This window comes from Ambystoma mexicanum, chromosome 1p (assembly GCF_040938575.1).
Source record: "Ambystoma mexicanum isolate Mex_15411 chromosome 1p, UKY_AmexF1_1, whole genome shotgun sequence".
NCBI lineage: Eukaryota > Metazoa > Chordata > Amphibia > Caudata > Ambystomatidae > Ambystoma > Ambystoma mexicanum.
Genome location: NC_090921.1, coordinates 1,018,117,441 through 1,018,144,838, shown reverse-complemented (window position 1 = coordinate 1,018,144,838; position 27,398 = coordinate 1,018,117,441). Strand labels below are relative to the sequence as shown.

Here is a 27,398-nt window from a genome sequence, read left to right as displayed (position 1 = left end):
TAATGCGCCCAGTATTAGATTTGCGCCCTGCAAACAAGTATGTCAAACCACAAAAGTTCTGCATGACTACGCTAGAAGAGGTAATCCCCCTACTAAAAAAGGGGGATTACATGGCAACACTGGATATGAAAGATGCCTATTTACATATTTCAATGTTCCCAGCGCACAGAAGATTCTTGCATTTCAAGATAGCGAACCAGCACTCCCAATTCAAGTTGCTGCCCTTTGGAATAGCCTCGGCTCCAAGGGTGTTCACCAGGGTACTGGCGGTGGTGGCAGCGCACCTGCGCAGGGAGGCAATCCCAGTGTACCCTTACCTGACGACTGGCTCATTACAGGGGAGTCCACCCTAATTTGCAGACAAAACATCCAAAGATCCATCAACCTCCTCTTTCAATTGGGTTTCCCCATCAACGAGAAAAAGTCCAGCCTTGTGTCAAACACCTCCAAACAGTTCCTAAGAGCTGTCCTAAATACTCAAGAGGGGTTGGCCTTTCCATCAGAGGAAAGAATTCTAAATTTGTTGCTGCAAATTCCTCAATACCAAGCCGGTCGCCAAATAAGGGTGCACAAAGCTATGCGTTTGCTAGGCATGATGGCGTCTTGCATTTACCTGGTTCCCCACATGCGCCTGCGCATGCGACCCATGCAGGAGTGGTTGGTGAAACAGTGGTCTCAAGCAAGTGGTCAGTGGGACGATCTAGTAGTCGTTTCGCCAACACTACTACAGAATCTTCGTTGGTGGACAAGAGAGAATCTAACGAGAGGAAAACCCTTCTACGACGCAGAGGTTCAGGCCGTCGTCACAACAGACGCCTCTTTAACAGGGTGGGGAGCTCACTACCTCCACCTCACCGCTCAGGGTCTGGGGTCTCACAAGGTTGCTCAGAACCACATCAATCTGCTGGAACTTCTAGCAATGTTCAGAGCGCTTTGGGCATTCGAACCCCTCTTATCGAACCAGTCAGTTCAGATCCCTACAGACGGCACAGCTGCCATGTTTTACATAAACAAGCAGGGGGACACTCGTTCTCTAAATCTGTCCAAGCTTGCCCAACAAATTTGGAAATGGGCACTCAAACTGAAGATTTACCTGTCAGCCCAACATGTTCCATCGGAACTCAACTCACTAGCAGACTCTCTGAGCAGAGATCTCCTTCCAGAGGAACACGAATGGCGACTACACGAGGACGTGGTGAAACACGTCTTCTCAGTGGGGTTTCCCCACAATAGACCTATTCGCCACAAGCGACAACAGTCAATGCCCAGACTTTGCGTCCAGGTTCCCCCAGCCAGGCTCCAAAGGGAACGTCCTATGGATGAACTGGTCAGGGATATTTGCCTACGCTTTTCCACCGACCCCTCTAATGAGGAAGGTGGTCAACGAAATCCACAAGGAACCGATAACGCTTATCCTAGTTACTCCTATGTGGGCTAGACAACCATGGTATCCACATCTGCGCAAACTAGCGATGTGCGATCCCACCAAACTCCCGTGCCAGTACAACCTACTCACCAAGCACGAGGGGCTAACAGTGCACCCACACCCGCACTCAATGAACTTAGCAGCATGGCTCCTGAGGTCATAGAGTTCTAGCGTCTCAACCTGTCACAGAGATGTATCGATATCTTGAAAGAATCAAGAAAACCAAACACTTGGCACTGTTACTTTGACAAATGGAGAGGATTCGTAATTTGGTGCCAGACTAAACAAATCAACCCTATAGCATGTACTCCATCACACATTCTAACTTATATGCTCCATTTGATAGATGCAGGGTTAGTATTCAACTCTCTAAAGGTCCACCTGGCGGCTTTGTCAGCCTACATGACCTTTCACAATCTATCGGTGTGATTTGCCCGCGGCTGAAAGTACCGGGGGCAAATCGTTCGCATGAGAAAGGTGTGAGCTACCAAACGTTTGCACCTTTCTCATGTGAACACACATACATTCTCACGCACACAAAACACACCCATAACACCCCCCACTCACACCCTCAGCAACCCCCCGCCCCCTACATAAACAAACCCCACTTACCTTGTCTTCAAGCTGGGTTCCTGCAGCGCCAGTTCCCTTTCACTTCCGTGATCGGGAACCAGTGCTGCAGGGTCCTTTAATTTTCTTTTTTTTTTAAACGGAAGGCTGCGGGGGACACCATAAAGTATAGTGAGCAGGGTGATGCTGGGGACACCCCCGCAGCCCCCATTTTTTAATTTTTTTAACGGAAGGCTGCGGGGGTGTCCCCGGCAACCCGCGCTCCCTATACTATGAAGTATAGTGAGCGGGGCGGTGCGGGGGACACCACCGCAGCCCCGTTTTTTTTTTTTTTTTTTTTTTACAATGCTACCACCAAAAGTTCGAACTTTTGGTGTTCGAACCTTTGGTGGTAGCATTTTTAGAACAAATGGTCATTGTGACCATTTGTTTACGGTAAAATTGGCCTAAACCCTCACAATAAGGTCTCATGGTGGAAAGTACCAGTCATCAAAGCTTTTATGGAAGGAGTAAAGAGACTCCACCCTCCAAATTCTAACCCGCCGCCAGCGTGGGACCTCAATGTGGTACTCGCTTAGCTCATGGGACCCCCTTTTGAGCCTGTGCACAAGTCTAGTCTTAAACACCTGACTTATAAAACCGCCTTCCTAGTGGCTATCAATTCCATAAGAAAGATCAGTTAAATTCAAGCTTTGTCAGTGCAGGATCCTTTCTTTGTTGTACACAAAGACAAGCTGGTTTTAAGTACTCACCCTAGGTTCTCACCTAAATTAATTTCCAAATTTCATGTAAACCAGTCAATTGAGCTACCGGCTTTCTTCCAGGAACCCACAAGCTCAGCTGAGGTAAAAATCCACACACTAGATTTGAGGAGAGCGGTCCTCTACTACGAAGACAAGACTAGACCACTAAGAAAAACAGATCAACTGTTAGTCTCCATAGCGCCGGCCAGGGAAGGTGACCCCATCTCTCAGAATGCTACCTCTAGGTGGATAGTCAGATGTATCCAACTGTGCTATTCCTTATCAGATAAGACACTGCCTTTTACGCCCACGGCTCACTCCACAAGAGGTACTGGAGCCACTCTGGCTTTCATTGCAAATGTCCCTTTAGACAGTATTTGCAAAGCAGCTACATGGAGCTCTATACATACTTTAACTCAGCACTACTGCATTGACACCCATTCCAAGACAGATGCACAGGTGGGACAAGCGGTTCTAAGACATTTATTCGCTCATGTACCTTCTCACATCCCACCTCCTTCTTCCATTGCTCGCTAATCTATGCACAGCATGTGATCTAAGCAGATTCCACAAGCCTCAGAAGGGATACATTACTCACCGTAATCATATTTCTGATGCTTGTATCTGCTTAGATTCACATGCGACCCACCCTTCCTCCCCTCGGAGAGAAGGCACATCGATGCTTATGAGCTGGTCATATCTGCTTGGATACAGTTGTACTCGCGCTACACCTCATGCTACCTCTTGTCAGAAAAATACAATCTGAGGGACCTACACGCGTGAGGGATCATGCGTACAGGGGACGTCGCACTAGGAATAGTATTACTGGCACGCCCTATTCGACGTCCCTTTTCGAGTTTCGAAAACAACAACTGTAATACTCTGCAGCTTCCACTAGATGTCGGCCTATGCACATGACATCCCAGGTGGACAGGGAAAATGCATGCAGAGAACAAGCCTTGACATTGTTCTGTGAAACCCAACCGAAAAGCAATGGGAAAACTGCAACTTATCAGGAAGCTATTCCTAATAATGAAATAAAGCTGCTCGGAGAGCTAGAAAAAATTGAAAAAGGGGAAATAAGCAAATGGTGGGAAGGCAAAATTACATAGATGTGGGAAGAATTCCAAGAAGCCTACGCATTCTCATTACACCATCTTTTGAGGACCAAGATCCAGCCATCTAGCAGGAATGGGGAGAATCCACCAACACATGTTCAGTCACATTTTTGAATATTCTCATTAAATATGCCCGCAAAGATAGGCATAAAATTCTACTAATGGTACAGGAATTGGAGGATAAATTACTGACCATCAGCCCCAGCGAAGAAGGCAAACAAATTCGAACTAACATGGAGAAGGGCTATATATCTTTTGAGGACGATATAAAACTCAGGAAACAACGTAAGGTTATCAGAGATAAGGAGGACTACGAGAAAGGACGGGTTTACACTTTTGCATGTCATTTTGCTACTCTACGACAGAAACTCCCACTCAATATAATAATCTCTGAAAACTTTGTCCAAACTGCAGCATCGTCTTCAGAAATCGAGACCGCCAGCAGTGAGAATTAACAACCCTCATGGAAATTTTATTTTTTAGAAGAAATGAGACGGTTGGGCATAGATTGGAAGGAACAACAACAAAAAACAAGAGGAAAAGGCTGAGGAAAAACAACGCGACAGAGAGGAAAAGGATAACAAGGCAGGGGCAACGGTTCAAGCCTCTCAGATACGGACAAGTCAGAGAGATCAACACGCTCTGGAAAGAAGATAATGACAAAATAAATAAGAGAACACAAGATATGTCAGTAATCGACCTTCCCTCAGAAACTCTCACTCGAGAACAACTTAAAGTATCAAATTAGGTCTCAACTTTTGCTCCACTGCCGCATATGATTATGCGCAAACCAAGATTGATTGTGATAAATATATGTGCAAAGAACGCCTAAAGAACTGTTTTGCAATGAATCCACCAAAACCACAGTACATGGAGCCCTTGATTGGTCACACTGAAGTGACCATTGAAGATATGCAGACCTTGACGGACTTGATGCATTTGGAATCTGGATCTGAAATTCAAGCAAAGATTCTTGAAGAAGAATGTCACTCTCTTAATGTACACACTGATTGGTCCAAGAAAAGCAAGTTAAAACTAAAATCCAGATTTAATACTACTTTCCAAACGTGTGGGCATATGGAAGCATTTCAGGATCTGGTTATTCACGACTTAGAAAGAAGAAATGTTGGATTAGGCAGAACTTCACAACCACAAAAGGAAAACTCTATTGGCACTCCAAAACCTGTCAGACTGCCTCATAAAAGCCTCAGACAAAGGTACCAACATTGTCATACAAAATAGATATGACACTGTCTTGGAAGGTAAGAGACAGCTGACAGAAAGTGCTATCGGAAACTAGAGGAAGACCCATCGGAAAGTATGAATGTTAAACTTACATATTCACTAAAATAATGGCAACGTTTAGGCATTTTGGATGACGAGGAATATCAATTTTTACAACCCAAATTTCCGATTATGCCGACGATCTACTTCTTGCCAAAACTACATAAAAGCATTAAGAAACCTCCAGGAAGACCCATTGTCACGATCTGTGGCGCAATTCTGGAAAATGTTTTTAAATACGTTGACGAAACATTGATTTCCTTTGTCACCTCACTACCCTCTTATTTAAGAGACACAAAGGACTTCCTAAACATGATCAATAGTATTCCATGATAATCCTCCTTTCTACTGACCACATTAGACGTTGTGTCGCGGTACACCTGTATAAAGCACTCGGGTGGTCTACAAGCATGCAAATTCTTCCTGAACACCAGTTCCATTAATTTTCTCAAACATGGTAAAATGTTTTCCAAGATGATGCAGCTATGTCTCACTAATAACATTTTCCTGTTTGATAAAAATGAGGACATCCAACTCCAAGGGACAGCCATGGGCACCACATTTGCACGATTGTAGGCAAGTCTCACCATGGGCTGGTGGGAGAAGTTTATAGTCTGGCATCCCGACAATAACAAACACACTGACAAAATTGAGCTCTAGCTACATTACATAGATGATCTGCTCATCATATGGTCGGGAACAGCTGATGAATGGTTGGCTTTTGTAAACATTCTCAATGTAAATATGTTGAATTTAAAGTTCACAGAAAGTCATAGCCAGCACTCAATTGTCGTTTTGGATGTCTCTGTGAAATAGGTCAAGGGGTACTCATTTCAGAACTATATAGAAAACCCACCAGCTCCAATACTCCCTTACATGCTTCCAATAATCACCCTACATCATTAAAATGGAGCATACCGTATGGTGAGTTGATACGAATCCGGTGAAATAGCACAAGAATTGAAACCTTTGACAGCGAATGTGCCAAAATGGTGCAAAGATTTTGCACCAGAGCATACCCCAAACAGCTGCTTGAAAGGGCCTATATCAAAGCATGGGAGCGAGATAGAGATTCATTACTGGTTTTCAATGCAAATTAAAATATGGCCAATGATGACAAAGTGAGATGTCTGATTCTCACATATGGTGAAGAGTCCACAAATATTTGTCAAATAATGAACAGAATTTGGCATGTTTTGAAAATTGATGAACATTTGGGGAATACCATTGGTGAGAAAATGAATATCCGTTTTCGGAAATCTGTCTCTGAAGGACAATCTGGTGTCCGGTTATGAGTCCTAAGGCCAACATCATTGCTGATGGCTGGCTAACTAAAGGCACTTCCAGTTTTCATAGATGTATGAAACGCAAAGCCTGCCAATATGCCACCAACGTATCGAATTATCATCATCCTAATTTGTCTAAAGACATTAAGATCAAGTCTTGGATAACGTGTAATACCAAGTATGTGGTATATCTTCTCTTGTGCCCATGTAAAAAGTGGTATGTGGGCAGCACTACTTTAGCACATACGACCCATTAAGAATATAGATACCACTGTAACGCTCACCTGATTCCCACGGAGGCGCTGGTCTTGGCAGGAAGGTGTCTGTGACCCGAAAAGTGATGTGCAGGACTCGATTTGCTTCTGGGGCCGAACCTCTTCGCACTGTGTGTCGAACTCGAAGAGTGAGATTTCTGCAGTTGAAAGAATATGGGGGTTAATGATCTGGGTTGTTGAATGTCCCTCTCTCTCTCTCTCTCTCTCTCTCTCTCTCTCTCTCTCTTCCTAGCTTCTCCGTAGAGCCCCCAGGTCAACGTGCTCACCTTAGATAGGTGAATGCTGGACTCTCCATCTGCGTCTGGTGCAGGGTGCCGTTGCCAGTTCCTTCACTGGTGAAACATAGGCCTCTTGACATCAGAGGATCGCTACCGTCGTTAACTGCACGAGCGGTGAGTTTCCGGACACCTTTTTAGTCCTTATAGTCTTTAGGTGCGTGGGCACGTTAATATAGAACAGGACTCTGTATAATGCTTTTTCCTATTTGTCTTGCAGGGCTCTTGAGATAGGAGATGGTGTGAAGAGAGCCGAAGTTGGAGCCAGAGCCTTGGAATGAAGCGCTTGGAAGTGCGTAAGTAAATGCAAGCGCTCTAACTGTCTCTTTTCCCTTGCAGCTGTGAGTTTGTGCTGAAGAGATGCTGGAAAACGCCAGAGTATTTGCAGGCGTTCTATTGTGGCGAGCGCGATGGACGTGAGTAAATACCTGTCTAATGTCTCTTCGTTTGTCTTTCAGATGCTGGGTTGCAGCGTTGAAGAAATCCGGAATTCGCGGAGTGCCGGTGAGTAATAACAATGCTTTTGTCTTCACAGGCGGAGGTGCAGCGTGAAGAAATGTTCGCTGCCGATGGATCAGGTGAGGAAAGCGCTACGTGTAAAGGTTGCCGTGCTAACCTGTTGTTTCTTGTCTTTGCAGGTGCTGCTGAATACTGGATACAGGAGTGGTAAGTATTGTTCTTGCAGGTTCAGGATCGGAAGGAAGAAAGGCTGGAACAGACTCGGTGAGCGTTCTGCTGCAGATGCAGAATAACACAAAGCACGTTTGTTCAATCGGGTGTGGTTTAAATAGCCTTGGAGTGATGAGGCGTCTTCCTCCACGGCCCTGCCTAGGTAAGAAAAGAGTTCCAGTTCCAGAAGAGTTCCCGTGTTGTATCCAGGGAGTGGAGCTTGCCCCACCCAGGTAAGAAAGTAGTTCCTGTTCACAGAGGATTCCTATGTGGCTGGTAAGTAAGCAGCATGGTCTGCTGCAGGTAAGTCCACCCAAGCATCTTCATACATATTATGAGCCCGGCGCTTCCAGTGCCGGGACCGATGGCTTTGATGAGCCTGGTGCCACCGGCGCCAGGACAAGGTCCAAAAGGTCCCAGTGGGGACTGGCTGGTGCCCAAGATAACGGTTAGGGGCCTGCTTCCAAGGACGTTGGGCTGTTCCTGACTCCTTGGAAGCAGTGATCATGACAGCACCCCCCCTCAAGGCCCCTCCCAAGCGTGTCTTCTCCGAGGGTTTTGGCTTGTCGGGGTGATTCAAATGGAATTTCTTGACCAGACGAGGTGCGTGGACATGCTCTGAGGGTTCCCAAGACTTTTCCTGGGGGCCGTATCCTTTCCAATCAACCAGGTAATATAATTTAGATTTGCAGATTTTGGAGTCTAGGATGTTCTTTACTTCGAACTCAAGTTCTCCATCTACTAAAACAGGTTCCAGGAGTTTGGTCAATCGGGTTCCTGGTTGCACTGGTTTTAGTAAGGAGACATGGAATACTGGATGTATTTTCATCTGCGAAGGCAATTCCAATTTAACAGCCACCGGATTAATTATGGCAGAGATAAAATAGGGTCCAAGGTATCTCGGGATGAAAGTGCGGGGTCCTTTTAGAGGTAGGTGCTTAGTGGATAACCAGACCTGATCTCCCACTGCGTAGTGAGGGGCCTCTTTACGGTGCTGATCTGCTCCTTTCCTAAATTGAGCTTTAGCTCTTTGCAGATGGGCAGTGGCTTCCTTAAAAGCACGAGTGATCTCCGAGTGCAAGTGATCCACAGCAGGTGTTTCGAATTCTTGGGGAGGATCCAGGTTAGAGGTTCTAGGATGGTGTCCGTATAATAGGAAGAAGGGCGTCTTCCCGGTTCCAGAATGAGTCGAATTGTTATAGGCGTATTCAGCGATCCAAAGAATGTCCTTCCAAGGGTTTTCAGTTTGTTGGAGCATGCAACGTAGATATTGCTCTAGAGTTTGATTTGTCCTCTCGGTCTGTCCGTCAGTTTGGGGATGGTGACTGGTAGAAAGTCTCACATCAATTTGGGCTAAACGACAGCAACTTCGCCAAAAGTGGGAGATGAATTGACTTCTCCTATCGGAGACCAAAACCGAGGGGAAACCGTGTAACCGAACGATGTTTTCTAAGAATTCTCGGGCCAATACTGAAGCTGAAGGTAGGCCCTTCAGGGGAATGAAGTGAGCCATCTTGGAGAATAGATCCACGACTACTAAAATGGTATTATACCCTGAGCATGGAGGTAAGTCCGTGATGAAATCCATGGACAGGGTATGCCATGGACAGGGAGGGATGTCTAGTGGGTGTAAGAGACCGGCTGGTTTCTCCTTCTGACTCTTATTCTGGGCACACACACCGCAGGAGATTACAAAGTCTCTAATATCCTTCTTCCATGATGGCCACCAGAAATGTCTTTTGACCTTTTCCATGGTTTTGGTTATGCCAGGGTGACCCTCCATTAGTGAATCGTGATAACAGGAGATTACATGTTTTTGTATTTTCTCACTGGGCAAGTACAATCGTCCTCGGAAATATGGTAGGTCTCGATCCACTGAGAATTCTTTTCCCTTTAATTGCCAGTCCTGTAAGTCGGCCGGAGTTAAAAGTGATTTGACTGTAGTCTTAAGGTCTTCAAAGGATTGAGCGCTGACCAAGCCTAAAATCCTTTGTTCTGGGATTATGGGTATTGGTTCTGGATTGGTCAAATGTTCATCTATTCCCATCCGGGAGAGGGCATCTGCTTTTCCATTTTTACTGCCTGGTCGATAAGTAATTATAAAGTCAAACTCAGCCAAAAACAGAGCCCAGCGAAGCTGCCTGGAAGACTGAGCTTTGGCTGTCTTCAGATACTGTAAGTTGCGGTGATCAGTCATTACGGTGACTGTGTGTCTGGCTCCCAAAAGATAATGCCGCCAGGCTTTAAAGGCCGATCTGATAGCTAAAAGTTCCTTGTCTGTAATTGAATAGTTGATCTCGGGAGCCGAGAATTTGCGGGACCAAAAGGCTACAGGATGTAATTGGTGTGTGACCGGATCCCTTTGTGATAAAACTGCCCCCATAGCAAGACTAGAAGCATCTGTTTCTACGATGTAGGGGAGTTCTGGGCGAGGATGTTTTAGAACAGGTGCAGAAATGAATTTAGTCTTTAAGTCCTGAAAAGCTTGTTCTGCCTCGGTAGACCACTCAAAACGTTTGTTTTTCTTTAACAGAGCGGTGATGGGCTGGACTATTCAAGAGAATTCAGGGATGAATCTGCGGTAAAAGTTAGCAAAGCCTAACATGCTTTGAACTCCTTTTACAGAGGTTGGTGAAGGCCACTTGATGATTGCATCGACTTTCTTTGAATCGATATGGACTCCGTTAGGTGACAATATGAATCCCAGGAACTCAACTTCAGTTACGTTGAAAACGCATTTTTCGAGCTTAGCAAAAAGGTTATGTTGACGTAATCTCTCGAGGACCTCTCTAACGAGTTTCCGATGTTCTTCTTCAGATGATGAATAGCCGAGGATGTCATCAATGTAGACAACAACACACACATATCAATGAGTTCTCTAAGGACATCATTCATAAAATACTGGAAGGCGGCAGGAGCGTTGCAAAGTCCAAAGGGCATAACTTGATATTCAAACAGCCCATACTTGGTGCGGAAGGCCGTCTTCCATTCATCGCCCTCTTTTATTCGTACCAAATGGTAGGCTCCTCTGAGATCCAACTTTGTATATATACATGCGTCTTTGACTTGGTCCAGGAGTTCAGGGATCAAAGGTAACGGGCATCTGTTTTTAACGGTGATTTGATTCAGGGCGCGGTAATCTATACAAGTCCTAAGGTCTCCTTCCTTTTTCGGAACGAAGAACAAACCAGAGGAAGCTGGAGATTTTGAAGGACGGATAAACCGTTAGCTAGGTATTGGTCCAGATATTGTCTGAGGGGAAGATTCTCTGGCTCGGTGAGGGCATAAATCCTACTGCAAGGAGGAGTTGTTCCGGGTATCAGATCTATTTGACAGTCCTAAGACGTATGAGGAGGCAGGGTATTAGCTTGGTCCTTCCGAAAGACGTCTTGGAATTCCTGGTATTCGGGAGGTAATTTGGGAACCTCAGAAGAGATTGCCGCCAGTGAAACATCAGGCCGAGGATAACAAGTGGTAAAACATTCTGGAAACTGAACCGTCTTTGCTCGCCAATCGATCTGAGGATTGTGCTTCTCTAACCAAGGGATTCCCAGAATGATCTGGAACTGAGGGGCCTTGATCACATCGGACACTATTTTCTCCCGGTGTCCATCTTGGCTCACTAACGTCACTTCTTGGGTGGCGTGCGTTACTGGTCCGGAGGCTATCTCCGTGCCATCCACTGTAGTAATGACGTCTTTTACTGCCTTAGGGACAAGAGGTAGATTCATCCTTGATACCATTTCACGGTCCACATAATTACCGATTGCTCCGCTGTCGATGTAAGCTTCAATTGCATGCAAACGATCCGGACGTTCAGGACTAATGAGGACCATAGGCACCACGAAATGTGAGGTCACGGGACAGATTTTAACGCTCGGCAAGAGGACCTCTACACTTGTCGGGCTAGGTCGTTTCCCTGCTCAGAATTTGTGGTACAGGTATCTGCGGCTCCTACAGCCTTCTTAGCTGGTTTCACTGGACAGTCTCGAAGAAAGTGCCCCGAGTTACCGCAATGGAGGCATAATTGCAGCTGTCTTCTTCTTTCCCGCTCCTTTTGGGTTAAAGGTCCTTTCATGCCCCCTATTTGCATGGGTTCCACAGTGTCAGCTCCCCTAGTAGAGGTCTGTGGTTTAGAAAACATTCGGGTATCAAATTTGGAACGATCAGCCTTCCTGTTCTGTAATCTGTGGTCCAATTGGACAACTAAGTCAATATAGTCTGAGCATTCTTGTGGAGGATTCACAACTTGAGCTAACACATCCTTGAGCTCTCCACGCAGGCCTCTGTAGAAGAGCGTTATTCTCTTATCCTCAGGCCATTGAGTTTCCACTATAAGTCTGTTGAATGAGGCTATATAAGTCAAGAGGTCTTGATTACCCTGTCGTAACGAAAGAAGTTCATTGACCAAGGCCTGCCCTTGTGCATGTCTTGCGAACAGTTTCTCCATGCTGGACTGGAAGGCCTGGAAATCATGCAGAACCGGATCATCCTGAGTGACTAAAGGGATCGACCAATCTGCGGCGCTGCCACTGAGATAAGAAAGCACGAAAGCCACCTTGGTCTGATCTGTTGGGAAGGCAGCTGGTCGACATAAGAAGTGTAGGCGGCACTGGTTAATGAACACTGCAAATTTCTTTGGGTCACCAGAAAAGCGTTCGGGCGGAGCCAAGGGCACATTGCCGGGTAGATTGATTTGCACTGGATTTAAGGATGATGCAGAAGGATAACTTCCTCCTGGAGCGGGCAAAGGTGTCTGTTCTGCCTGCGTTTGTAGCAATTGCCTAGCGAGGTCCTCTGTTCGCTCCTTGGAAATTATCAGCTCTCTTCTTAGAGAGTTTGTTTCCTGACGAGCTGCATGTACTTCTGCTCTTAGTTCCCCAAGCAACTGGGCTAATTGATCAGTGTCTGAGGTTTCCATTGCGCCTGGGTAGGAGTTTTGCGGTGGGTTTCGCGTTCTGTAACGCTCACCTGATTCCCACGGAGGCGCTGGTCTTGGCAGGAAGGTGTCTGTGACCCGAAAAGTGATGTGCAGGACTCGATTAGCTTCTGGGGCCGAACCTCTTCGCACTGTGTGTCGAACTCGAAGAGTGAGATTTCTGCAGGTGAAAGAATATGGGGGTTAATGATCTGGGTTGTTTAATGTCCCTCTCTCTCTCTCTCTTCCTAGCTTCTCCGTAGAGCCCCCAGGTCAACGTGCTCACCTTAGATAGGTGAATGCTGGACTCTCCATCTGCGTCTGGTGCAGGGTGCCGTTGCCAGTTCCTTCACTGGTGAAACATAGGCCTCTTGACATCAGAGGATCGCTACTGTCGTTAACTGCACGAGCGGTGAGTTTCCGGACACTTTTTTAGTCCTTATAGTCTTTAGGTGCGTGGGCACGTTAATATAGAACAGGACTCTGCATAATGCTTTTTCCTATTTGTCTTGCAGGGCTCTTGAGATAGGAGATGGTGTGAAGAGAGCGAAGTTGGAGCCAGAGCCTTGGAATGAAGCGCTTGGAAATGCGTAAGTAAATGCAAGCGCTCTAACTGTCTCTTTTCCCTTGCAGCTGTGAGTTTGTGCTGAAGAGATGCTGGAAAACGCTGGAGTATTTGCAGGCGTTCTATTGTGGCGAGCGCGATGGACATGAGTAAATACCTGTCTAATGTCTCTTCGTTTGTCTTTCAGATGCTGGGTTGCAGCGTTGAAGAAATCCGGAATTCGCGGAGTGCCGGTAAGTAATAACAATGCTTTTGTCTTCACATGCGGAGGTGCAGCGTGAAGAAATGTTCGCTGCCGGTGGATCAGGTGAGGAAAGCGCTGCGTGTAAAGGTTGCCGTGCTAACCTGTTGTTTCTTGTCTTTGCAGGTGCTGCTGAATACTGGATACAGGAGTGGTAAGTATTGTTCTTGCAGGTTCAGGATCGGAAGGAAGAAAGGCTGGAACAGACTCGGTGAGCGTTCTGCTGCAGATGCAGAATAACGCGAAGCACGTTTGTTCAATCGGGTGTGGTTTAAATAGCCTTGGAGTGATGAGGCGTCTTCCTCCACGGCCCCGCCTAGGTAAGAAAAGAGTTCCAGTTCCAGAAGAGTTCCCGTGTTGTATCCAGGAAGTGGAGCTTGCCCCACCCAGGTAAGAAAGTAGTTCCTGTTCACAGAGGATTCCTATGTGGCTGGTAAGTCCACCCAAGCATCTTCATACATATTATGAGCCTGGCGCTTCCAGTGCCGGGACCGATGGCTTTGATGAGCCTGGTGCCACCAGCGCCAGGACAAGGTCCAAAAGGTCCCAGTGGGGACCGGCTGGTGCCTAAGATAACGGTTAGGGGCCTGCTTCCAAGGACGTTGGGCTGTTCCCGACTCCTTGGAAGCAGTGATCATGACACCCACATACCCTATGGCTCTGCATTTCAATGACACCTGAGGGAAAGTTGGATGGTTCTTTGGTATATACACACAGTCCAAGAACCATCAAGGGGAGGGAATTCGGAACTCCAGCTATGACAACTTGAAACTAAGTGCATACTTGACTTAGAGACAAAAAAACCCAGTGGGCATAATTTGGACAAACAACTGTACACCTTTTTGGGGACATTAATTATCTAATAGATATCCATTTCTGTATCAGTGATTGGAAGGTCCTATGTAATGTTTTATCTCTTCCCTCCTTTACTTACTTGTTTATTTATCATCCTTTCCTATTGCATTTCTTCCCACTCTTGCTTTCTTCCTGCCTTTTAGCTTTTTCCTCCCTGCTCTCGAGTATTTGTGGCAAATTTTCTTTTTCTTTCACTTAGGAGGTTCAATAGTTACATGGTCTATTGCATTTCCTTACTTGTCTAGTTTGGGTTTTCACCTTCTTTTAAATTTGGAGAAGTTCTCATCCAGCTATATTCACTTTGTTGTGGATTTGAGAACCTTTCTTTTCGTTTATAATGGCTTTTATCACCTTGTGTATGTGACTTGGTGTAGGTTTGTTTTTGGCACGTGAGGAGTTAGGATATTTGGATCATGACTCTTATGGTCTCATGCTAGATTGAGAGAGCACTTTGGTTTTGGACTGTAACATAGCTAACTATAACATCTTATGGTTTCCGCACACTTTGGAGAATTCATCTCCTTTGAGTATACTATTGCTGGTACTCATCATTATTACATTCCTCCATTAGATGCTCTCAGCTATTGTAATTTTGTGGAACTTCTGGTGAAGTTTGGTTACACCTATCATGCAGGAGTTGACAGGTGAAATATTACCTATACTGTATTATAGTTTTTTTTAGGAGGTTTTAATCTTATGACATTAACTGAGATCATTATTATGTGCCTCACTCGATGGCTATCCGGCACACACATACCTCTTTATATTATGCACTTTAACGTCGATGTGGATGTTGATACTATACTGCATTATGCACTTTTTCAGTTGTACCAAAATAAATTTGCACTATGCACTTTATGTTGAGCCCAACATGCTGCTTAAGTAGTAATAATATTTTGTACTGTACCCCAAATTGCACTTTGGAATTCCAAAATAGGAGTAAGCATTATGCACTTTACTCAGAGACTGATTTGCTGCGTATTGTATACTATTCTGTATCTTAGTGCACTTTGCACTTCTAATTCGAAAAATATGATTAGGCATTATGCACTTTATTGTTAAAACAGATATCTGCATTGAATGGTTTTATAATTTACATGGCAAAAGCATTGCAAATTGATATATCTATTTAAAAATGAGATTTGCATTATGCACTTTACTTTGAAACCAATATGCTGCTATTAGCTACTTTGCACCTTATTGTATTACGCACTTTGTAATTCCAAAATAGGATCTAGCACCATGCACTTTATTGCCAAAACAGATATTTACATTGAATAGCTCATTTTCTTTTCAGCATTTTCAGCAGTAAATATACTGGCTCTTTATTTAGCCCCTATGGGGCTTTGTCCCCTTTTTTAGAATGTGATGCATAATTCAGAATTATTGCATTTACAAATCCATATGCAATATGTAATTACCATGTTAATGCTGCATAGAAATATTTATTTATGGGAACATGTTATTTGCACTATGCATTTCACCTTTTCCACATTGAGTACGTTGCTTGTGAAACATCATCTTGCATTGAACTGTATTTTGCACCTCCAAACTGAAAGATGTGACTACATGTCAATAACTTTGCGAACTGATCAGTTTTTAACCTTAATTTGCAATACAGTTTTTAGGTTGTTTTGAAATTTCCCACTTTGATATTTTCCTTGTGGGTCAAACAGTGCATTATGCCACATACTGAGGAAAACATTTGCCCTCTTCTGACAAACCACAGAACTGTGTAAATATATAGAACATTTCATTCATGAACTAACTTGTTTTCACATTGAGCGTTACATCTCTAATATATTTGGTTTTATGGCATTGAGGGATAGCGCCTTGCTGTTCTGTGATGCTAATCAGTTCAATAACAACATTACAAGATGTCCGTCTCATTATAGCTCGAATCAGGTATCTCCAAATGATGAGACCATCTATCGTGCTGAAACCATAGAGTCCACCACCATACTAATGTCCATCCTTTGTGTCCGATCCCCTGTATGTGATCAAGCGGTCTGTTCACCGCAAAACGCATTGTTGTGTGTTTCTCTGTCCACAGTTCATTAAAATAAATTATTTGTGGAATTCGTGTTTGAGTGATTCTCCCCACTCCGCTGCTCCGGGAGTGCTATTCAAACAGCATACCGCGGTACACACTTTTTTCATATAAACAAGCTGGCTAACAAATGTAGCGCTCTGCCTTCTTGCTGGTGCTCCAGGGCTACGCAGACTAGACCTATAGGTTATAGGTTAAGCTCAGTTTCTTAAACATACTGAGGCATTGCCTGCTCATGTCACCCAAGAAACAATAAAATACCCAGGCACTCGAAGATAGTGCTTGATGGTTACATTTCTTTATTAAGTAAGGTGCATCACAAAGGTTAAACAATTGACATTAGTGGCAATCATTGTGAACCATGAAACACAATATCACTCATCCATCCGGGTTAAAAAGGCTATGTGTTCCGCCCTCTACTCAAGCTTCTTCAGGCTTAGTATTTTACAGTTGTACATTCGTTTGGCAGTTTCAAAAAAAAAAACTGAGCGCCACAAAAGTCCCTCCTCTGTCAACTTGGTAGCGTTCAGATTATTGCATGCCAACAGTGCGGCCATTTTGTAGTGGATAAACTCCTATTGTTATATAACCACTCTATACCTAGTCTCTCAAATGAGACCCCACCAAATTGGTAATTACGTTATGTCAAATGTAAATAATATGGCCATTAAATGGTGCATGGTTTGTCTAATAACATTCATGAATACGGCAAACATTCTGTGCAAGTGCTAGATCGATGTGCAGATGTTGGAGTGCCTGCTAGATAAAATACCTTGAGCTTCACTGCCTGTTCCTAATAGGGAAATGGGGAGTGCAAGCGCAGAAGCATTGACCTTTCAGTTACCTTCTAGTTAACAGCGCAATCGCCGTAACTTCGAGAAATGAGGACGGTTCGTCTCATTGTTCTACTACGGACCAATTAAGAATGGTCCTTCTAAGTCTGTGTCGCACAGGCTGCTTGGTCATTGCGCTAAGCATTATGGTATGTGGAGTTTCTCTAGCACTTGGTTTCCCGACAGGATCCTCCTCCGCAGCCTCCTTCTCCATTGGGTTTTTCTTCCCTCAGGCCTGCAATGCTCGGGCCGGCTTCTCTCCTGCTCCTGCCTACACCTTTGCTGCTTGTCTCTCCTTGTATACACCTGCAACTATTTCACCGGCTGCAGGTGTAAGTCCTCAAGCCCAATTGTTCGAACATAATTAGTAGAGTTCTCTGGACATGCTTGACCTTCAAAGCAGTCTGCAGGCCTCTTCCTCGTCTTAGTACTAGAGTGTTGAAATGACATGTTAGTGTGTACCACTCCTAGTCGCCTCTTCCTTGCCCCACTACTATAGTGGTATGAATGAGGGGAAGTAATTGACAACAGCCTATAAAGGCAGGGGGAGGTTGATTATTACAAGGAAAAGCGGGGTACCATGTCTCGATTGTGGACATCCTCTCCTTCACCCTCTTCCTAGTGGTCCTAGATCGATAGTGTCTTCTGGTGTTATCCTGGACCAAGGAAAAGGGTAACAATATCCCTTAAATGCGGCTGGGACTGAGGGTTCATCATGGAATGGAGATGGGGATACCGCGTCTCACCCAAGGACATCCCCTTAACATTCCCCAAGTCTCCCCTACCCAGGTGATATTCCCTCGCATCTCCACCCCCAGGGTCGGGATACAAGCATGATAGCCCGTTCCTGTCCCTGAGCAGAGGATGTTGGGGAGAAGGAATTGAGGATGCCCTCGGGCTCCTCACACATCTCCTTAATGTCTTCATAGTTTATTATATTTGATTGTCTTCATCTGTTTTCTATGAACTTTCTCAATTTCCACTCAGCTCCCTCTCTGATTGTAGCGATTCTCGTTACCTGCTCTCGGCGTCAGGATGTCACCGGTTCTGCTAGAGATCTCGTGGCGGTATATAGATTCTCTCTGGCTGGGCACTTGTCTCCAAGGCCCTGTATTGCTTATTGCTGCGTTGGTGGTAACGGACTCGACTGTCCCTTCTGTACTAGTCAGGCATCCACCACCACTAAGGATTTTCACTAGGCTTGTTTCATCTCCCTTCTGACGAGCTTGGGGTAGCGGTCTTGCAGTAGTTGTTGGACCACACAGTCCACCCACTACAGGCCATGCCACCGCGACACACTGTTCATCCTTCTGCTGGCCGGCTCCAGCCAAATGGTAAGATGCTTTCTGGGCGCTTCACCAATGATATCTGTTTCTTTCCCCGGGGCATTTTATCGACTCTTCTTTGTTTGTCTTGCTTCCATCCACTGTCCCCCAGGTTCTGTTTTTGTAATGTTTGGCGTTCTGCCTCTGAGCGGGATGCCATCTCCAGTCTCTACTTCTGCTTCTACTGCTACCAACACTTAGTCGGCCTATGAGACGTCCTTGTGCGTTCCCTTGAACCCACACCCTCCACATTTCTCTCCCGAGTCGAATTGCTTCTCCCTGCTGCTGAGCTCTCGGTTTCTCTCTCGATCTCTGCTTTTGTCTCGGCCTCAATGTCTTCCTCTGCTGTTTCCTCTCGCTCTCTGCAGTTTGTTTCTGACGTCTTGATCTAGTGGGATCTGCCCTAGCGGAACGTCAGCTTCATTGACTATAGCTGGTTGAACATTTTCCCTGCCTAACTGTAGCATGCTCAGGCTCGTTCTGGTCCCGGTACTTATATTAAGATTTTCCGATCTTGTTCAATAACACATGGTCTCTGATATGAGATCTAGGTGATGTTAGTATGTTATGGGGTTGGGTTTTAAACCGGTTCCTCGACTTGCATCCTTGTCCCCAGGAAGGCAGTTCCTCCCTGAAGTCCTCCCTGCATATTTCCAACCTTAGGGGACTGTAGGTTGGAGGCTGTACCTCCTTAGCCTCATGGAAACGGTCTCTTCCCCTGAGGAAAAGTGACGCTATCTAACGGATCATCACAGTATCTAGTAAGGTATTGGGGCAAGTAGTGAGAGAGACCTCTTGATTACCAAATTCACAACTAAATGAATTGGCAGAGACATGAGCCCATTCAGGGCCAATATGGGAGATGGCCTGACTAAAGTGTCTAAAAGGAACTTCAAAATGGCTGGACTGAAAATAACAGGGAAGAAAAAAAAATGCATTGACCGTGTTGCTGTGTATATGAGCAGGGCCACAGTTGATTTGGGAAAGTCCAGTGTTACCAATTTCAGAGAGAACCTCCATTACTTTTACTATCTCTGCCCAAGTTCTACTAACACACAAATGTGAACAGCTAACTTAGAGGCAGCTGACATATAATCAAAGGCAGAGTACAAAATAAGAGTCCTATGACGGAGGTCTATATATGAGTATTAAATCAAAGGATACACTGTTGCCGCAAATGCACTTAACGTTGCAGCATCTCTGATTTGGATAGAGCTGCAGTGTCAATGAAAAAAGTATATTCTGGTCTTTCAACCCGATTGAAGGTAATAGATTTATAGCATGAAGGCTCCAGATCATTTAAGGCACACGAGTTGGCCTCTGTCAGCCAGCCGAAACCTTTTATTGTGCTGCTTATTTTAATGTTATTTTCCATAATTTGGATACTTAAGATCTATCTGAGAAAACATATACCCTAAATAATCTAGCATCGTGATTGCGTCCTGTTTTTGTTGTCTCCCCTATATCCGTGAAATAATCTTGCTCAGGCATGATGTTTGTGTATTAGTAATTGCAAAACAAAGCAAGGCATTAAGGCATTGTTCTGCGTACCCACAATGTTGCGCTCCCTGCTGCTTTTAGCCAAGACGTGTTAGTTCCCATTCTGCTCCAGTGCCTGTTTTCGTCATGGTGTGGGCCACAAAGACCAATTCCACTTAGCCAGGACTCTGTTGGGACGCGGCCTGCTCTAGCTAACAGCAGAGGTCACCTTCAAAAACCCTCTGTCGCACCCCATCCCCAACTGGCTCTGTCTCATCAGGAGACAAGGTGGTTCAGCACATCTCCACACTTTGGAGACATGCCCGCCCCTTGCAAGACCCATCCTGGCACTCCTTCAGTCATGGGTTGATCTAAGGACCTGCATATAGATGGAGAAAGGAAAATGTCCTTATCCGCATTCAGGAGCTCTGTAGGAATGTGTCTATCTTGGCTTTCTGGCCACGCCCATGCACCGGCTTGAGTGGTTTGCTGCAAATCAATAAATGTACAGTAATAATGGTGCTTAATACCCCCCACCAATTACTATTCATAAGAAGGACACAATACACACTCTTAAGTAGATTTCACGTAAACCGACACAGGATTGGTTATAGTCATTTTTTTGTCTCTTTTCCAAAAAGCTTTTCAAAGAGTGAGAGGGGCTTTAATAGCTTCATAGACTAAGACCTTGTGCTGCACTGGGTGTTAACTCTGCGTTGAGCAGAGGCTCACTAGTGCCCATGGCACTACTGCCGGGCTTCGCATCTAGCCCTCGTGCTGGCTATCTTCTGACCTCCTTAATGTTGCACCACATAATCTTTCCTCCTGCCAGTTCTCCCAGGCAATGAATAAGCTTGTGTTATTTTTCTCACTGACTAACACTGTCCTTGCACCTCCAAGAGCCTGCCCACCATTTCCTTTTTTCCTCCTCCCCTCCTCCAATGACTGTTTATTCCTCATGTCCTCTAGCCCCTCATCGTTGATCTTCACTCCCTCCAACCTCTTCCGCTTTCTCCTCCTGCTCCTTCACCTCCAACCTTGGACTCCTTCTTGATGAATGCCTCTTCACCCCTCACTGCTCCACTACTCCAAATGGCCACACCCATGATTTCTCTCCCCCACTTTATATACATGCCTAACCTCTCCTCATAGCTGGATTTTCCTTAATACGTTGCACTTAGGAATCATAATCGTTTCTCTGTGGGGATTGGTGGGTGGGCCAGCATGTGACTTGTTCAAGTGCGTGAAATTGACTTCCCTGGCTTTGCTGGCACACCACAGACTGAGCATATATTGGGCTGGTCAACCATCTTCGTATCTTGTTTTCTGTGCATGCACACAATCAAACGCACAACGGGAACTGGCAGCAGAGCCGGCAGGGCTTCACACTCCTTTGTGTTCACTCCACCGCTTGAGATGGCCCTGGTAAGCAACTTTGGGACTATTATTTATTTGTTTGGAGTTCCAAACTCCACAGGATGTCAGCAATGCTGCAGGTCCGTAGGAAAGAGGTCCATGGCACAGGGACGTCATTTCACCAAAATACCAGGGGTAGGTGAAGTGACATCACACGACCCTTGACCTCTGATGACATCACAGGAAGTGATGTCATTTGACCCCACCCCGAAGTGATATCACGGGAAGCGATGGAAAACGACATTTCACCCCTTGACAAAACAGGAAGTGGCATCACATAGCATTGTTCCTATGTACACTACGAAAGATATGGTTATGATATCACTATAATGTGATATACATTTCATACAAGAACGGATCGCCATATGTATCGCTAAGATCAGTGTGTATAGGCCCATATTACCAAATTACTATGAATGCAAGCAGACGTAATGGCAAAATGATAATGATGTGTTATTATATAGCACTAAAGATTAAGCGCTTTATATAGAGCAAATATACATACATTATCACCCAACCTGTGTTGGTACTAATTAGTCGACCTCAGAAGGATGAAAGACTGAGTTGAGGTATTTAAGAACAGACTAAATCAGTGACTCCTCCCCGCCCCCCCCCCCCCCCCCCCGAAGTTTGCCTGAAATAAACCGTTAATGAGTCTAGTAATTATTGTATAGAATTCCAGAAAGACACATTATTTAGGATCACTGCTGAAAGTATTAGACTTGTGGAACCAAGCCGGTCACTCCAGAAGCAAAGAGCCACATGGCGCTTGCCACAGGCCAGGACATTGCAGTAAAAATGACGTCACTGCCATGACATGCTTTTTAAGGTCCATCTTAAAAGTACTGCTAGGCTAATAAGACATTTGCCTGCTGGCCCATCCCTGTCGGGGGTTAGGCCAGGGGGTTAATCTTCAGACCGACCGCCCGGCAGCTGGTGGGGTCTGGCATTGTGCATTATTCCCACACACACCCTAATGGTCCGGCAGGGAACATTAACATCTGTGACAATGCCTGGACTGCGAGCAGCTGATGAACTAATACATATTGAACACAAGCAAAAGCAGACATTGTGACCACAACCATTCTTGGTGCATAAAGTTAACATGATAAAATATCCTTGTGTGGCATATGTTCATAAAGGTGCACGAATATAACATTTTTCTTTTGGTACAAATAACATATTTTTGACTTTTTATTTTAGGTGGTGAAAGGGGTACACAAGAGGAGGAACTCATCAAGACAGTTTCTTCTTTGGCCGATAGTTCTGATATAAGGTAGTTATGATTTTCCTGCAAGCATTGGGATGTTTTTTTTTTTTAAATGATTGTGGTCTGTAACATTGGATGTGAAGGGAAGAAGGAAGATGTTAAGCATTAATTATGTGCCAATGTGCGAAAAAAATGAAATATCAAAAGCCATACATCAACCTTTTATGCTTCTGTAGCCAGGCAATGGGTGATTCTTACACCAGCTCCTGGCCTCAAATTCTCTCCTTGCTCACACATCCGTTTCTCAGTACAGAGGTTCTGCTGGAAGCATTATGACTTGGCCATCGTTTCTGGTCCAACACCGTGACAAATGGGTATAACAGAACTGTAGTTTTATGTAATAATAGATGTAATAAGATTTGAAATATTGCATGTTCCTAAACCTGCTTTTTGAGCAGGGCCCACGATTCAGAATCAAAAGCTTTTTAAAAATGATTCTGTATCAGGTTAGATCAGAAACTGTTACATCATTTGTAAACGTGAATCATGTTCATTTTTAAACAAAAACACCCAATAAAGGTAAAGTTACTTCTTTTGTGGGTTTTACCTTTTTTGCCACTATTTTATTGAACATTAGAAATGTTAAGGAACACAGCGCATTGCAGATATATTACCATTGAAAAGGACAGAATCTCCTCACAAACATTAAAAAACCCTTTACAAACAAGGAAGTTCTAGAACCACATTTAGCTAAAAAAGAAAGTCTCATATTAACTTTAACAACTCCTTTGTGAAGGTCTTTTGGGTGAACTAAAATAGTCATGAGGAAAGGCACTGAAAACAGCAGAGTTCCTTTAGCCTCACCATCTGCAGTGGCCCTGCATATCCCCAACTCCAAAGCCAATGACTGTGCCACACGTTTTAAGAAAACAGGCTAGAAGCAACCCTTTCAATAACCACTCAGTTCATTCATTGCTGCAATCAAACTCCACCATGAAGGAATTGAAAGCCATTGGGTTTTCTCCAAAAATCTCTGGCCTGCCTCGATGTTTAAAAAAAATAATAAAAAAAGGTTTCTTGTAACCCCAATGTAAACCTTCAACCAGGCTGGGAAACGAACAGATCCAGTTGCACCTATGGAAGGAAGAGATTTCTTGTTCTTTTTCTTAATCGCGGTTGCAGAGCTTGAATATGGGAACATGAAAGCCTTCCACACTTACTGGGCAGTTCCTTATGCTGTGACACCCCTTTAAGAGCTGTTCTCTAGTACCCACATTTTCAACGCTAAAATCAGTGCCTCCACTAGGTTTATTGGCGATATGTTAGCCTCTGGTTAAGAGACGAAAGGCCTTTTAATTTGGAAGTGGGCAGAGACATTGCAGAACCTCTGTAGGAAGTTTAACATAATCTATCACTCATCCTGCAAGAACGCCGCACCCACTGAGCTGGGGAACCCCAGCACTGATGCTTCGCTTTGCTGGTGTAAGCCAGGACAGGGCTATTCACTATATGGTCAGCCCACCATGGTGTGCTCACATCTCCTGGGAGTTCTGCGCTCTGCTTGTACTTCCATTTGTATTTATTTCGAGAACAGGGATGACAGTTTTCACCAGAAACGATTTACAGTAACATATTAACAGATGGCATAGACATTCCCGGAAGGGTGCCTCGATGAGTGATTGGCCATTTAATGAGGGTGCAATAAAAGTGTGATAAATATCAGGGACCTAAAAACAAAAAAATAACAGGTGTTTTACGAAGGTAACATCAACCTAGGGGTGCAAGTGCTACAAACTAAAGAGTAATACAGTACAGATATTCACTGGACGGAGTGGTGGGGTCAGGTAGGGAGGATGGGGGTGAGGGGGGCTCCCTCTTTGGTCAGTTGGTTAGTTTTATGCTGAGCCTTGATGAAATCCACTGTCGGGCTGGATTTGTTTTGATGGGCAGTGGGTTCCATTGGGGTGGAGTGAGTTGGAAGAATGAGCCACAAAGGGCATGTGGCAGGAGAGGTGTTTGCAGATGAGGAGCGGATGGAATAAGGTGGTAAGTAGACAGATAAAAGTAGGTAGGTACTGAGGAGCAATACCATTGACAGCTTTGCAGATTAGAGAAGGAACTTGAAATGGGACTGGTTGTTCTTGGAGGGCCAACCATCCTGGTGGTGTTAGGTAGAAGTGAGGGAGGATCTAAGTAGATTGTAGTGTGTATGGGTAGTGAAGCTGAGGACCAGAGGGAGGAATGATTAGGGAGGAAGGCCAAGGAGTTGGCATGGGCAGTAGTCCAGTTTGCTGAGCACAAGGATGGAGATTTCTTAGAATGGTGTGTAAGAAATTGAAAATATTGCTGAATGTTGTGAAGGTTAATATGAGCAGCAGAGGCGGTGGTATTGATCCATGTTTGCTGTCATCAGTTGCTAGCAAAGAGGACCCCGAGGTTGCCAGGGAGAAAAAAGATCCAGAAGGAAGAAGATGGGGCAGAGGAGGGTAGGGCTAGTGTTGAGATCTGGGAAAAATCTGACTTCCATTTTTTAAGCATTCCGCCTGAGGCAGCGTACAGCCATTCAGTGACATATTGCACTGAGGCATTTGGTAATCTGTAGTAAGATGGCTGCAATTAAGGAGGGAAAGCCAAAGGACGAGATAAATTGACGTAGAGCAGATGTATAGACAGTGGAGAGCTGTGGTCTAAGGACTGATCCTTGGGAGTGAGGTGGGGGTATTCTAACAGGATGTAGGGGTATGGGGGTCAGAGGTTTGCCAGAGCAGGACATTTGAAAGGAACGACCTTCCAAGTAGGAGGCAGCTCAGGCTAGAGCACATTTGCAAAGCCCAAAGTCATAGAGTGAGGAGAGACGAGTGGTTGACTGTGTCAAAGGCAGTACAGTAGTCCGATATAATGAGTAGAGAAAAGAGCTTGGAGTGGTGAGCATCAGAGAAAAGTTGCCTGAGTATAGTATTGGTGTAGTGTTTACTATGCAATCCAGGTTGGAGTGGATCTTCAAGTCCATTATATTCAACGTACTTCATGATCTGATTAAAGACCACCCACTCAAGTACTTTTGAATAATGGGGTAGGAGAGAACCAGGCAATAGTTTGCTGGAACAGTTGGGTTCGTAGATGGTTTTTTCAAAATAATTTGGACAGTTGCAGATTTAAAGAGATGCAGAAGAGTCCTGCGGAGCAAGAGAGCTCAGAGAGAAGAGGTCGGTGATTGGGAATAAGTGTTTGTCTGTTTGAAGTATAAACTGGTCGATCTGGATGAGTTGGCGCTGTGTAGGATGTATGCTAATTCATTAGTAGAGTAGGGAAGAATAGTCGAGAGTAGATGGAGGATTAAAGGAGGGTAGGGTTAGGAAAGAAAAGAGGGTTATAAGTGTTACGAATGCCTAGAGATGGTTGAGGAACAGTAGTGCACAAAATAATGAGCAAAGTAATTAGCAGAGAAGGCGATATCAATGGATATTGGCTTGGGAGGTGGAAGTAAAGCATGGAGGGTAGATGAAAGTTTGCAGGAGTGATTGCAAATAGAGGATATTAGGCTTGTGAAATCAGAAGATTTGGCAAGAGTCCCGCGCAGAGGGGTGGACAGCAAGGGATTTTTTGTAAAGTGAGAGTATGGGATGTGTAGATCATGGTGCATGTTTGTTTTGAGGGTCTGGGTCTCAGAGGTGATCTAGTGCTGAGGAAATGGGCAGGAAGGTGTAAATACACATGTAGGATAGTGTTGATCAAAGGTAGTCATGTGTGCATAGTGAATGTCAGAAAAATCACAGTCAATGGAAGAGGCATGGATAGTGGAGAGAGACGAGAGAGATCCTCACATCATCAAGGTAAGGAGCAACAGATTTCTGTTTGAATTTCCTGTTAGTCATAGAAGAGTTGATAGGAGGAGTAGATTGTGAAGGACCCCAGAGGGTGAAGGACCCAGATGTTAAAGTGAACAATGAAGTGATCAGAGGGAGCAGAGTCAATGGCAGTCATCTGGGGAATTGTTCTTTGGAGGGGCGCAATTGATTCCTGTGAATATGCATGACCTACCAAGCATATTGAGAGACCCCAAACCAACCAATGAGGGTTCGTGGGGTTCTCCCTGAGAATATTTTTAAAATAAAGGTTTCAAACGAAGCATTTTAAAGCATATTTTCTTTAAAGAATGGAGTTAAAAGCCACACAAATTGTAACCGATTTTGTAGAGTAGCTCATGAAATAACTCAAAACGATGCAATTTTATCAACAGTGCACAGGAACATTTTCCAATGCATTTTCATGATGCCTTTTTCTCACAGTATATGCTGGTACAAAAAGACATTTTCAAGCTGGCTCTTGCCATCCATGTCCATGCTTGCTTTGCCAATATCCTCATGTACGAATTACTCCTGTTGGCTTTGTCAGTAAACCATGCCATTCCCAAAAAAAAAAAAACATGTCCAGACTTGCTGTTCCAATGTGGATACGTACGAAGACACATTTATTGGCTTTAACCTTGATGCTAGTAAATAATGACCTGCCATGCCACAGTAAGGTAGTGCTCTTAAGTGGTCACACTGGCCTACATTGGTGCAGCCAGTCTAGACATGTTTAAGACTGGCTGCACTAATGTCAGACAGTATGGCTATTTAAGGGCACTCGTCATGTTGGCTTCACCCTTGATGCCAGTAAAGAAATGTATTTTATTTTTTATTTTTTTACATTTGTATAGCGCACAAACAGCCCTTGGGCAACGAGGTGCTGTTACTTGCAGGGAAGTTAGTTACAGGAGGTATAGGTACAGGTAGTTAATGCATTTACATGTTATACAATAATACAGTAGGGTACAGTTTATACAACATTTTGCAGGTTATCATGAGATGCATTCCG

The 27,398-nt window shown here is 44.7% G+C and overlaps 1 protein-coding gene across 6 annotated transcripts in view; it reads left to right on the top strand.

Annotated features, from left to right (window-relative positions):
* CENPT (centromere protein T) overlaps positions 1–27,398 on the top strand; it is a 1,770,416-nt gene that overhangs the window by 521,476 nt on the left and 1,221,542 nt on the right. For all 6 annotated transcript variants that reach the window (XM_069655330.1, XM_069655348.1, XM_069655339.1 and 3 more), the window contains exon 9: positions 22,532–22,604. In XM_069655330.1, the coding sequence (XP_069511431.1) occupies positions 22,532–22,604 (73 nt within the window). The remainder of the gene's footprint in view (positions 1–22,531; positions 22,605–27,398) is intronic.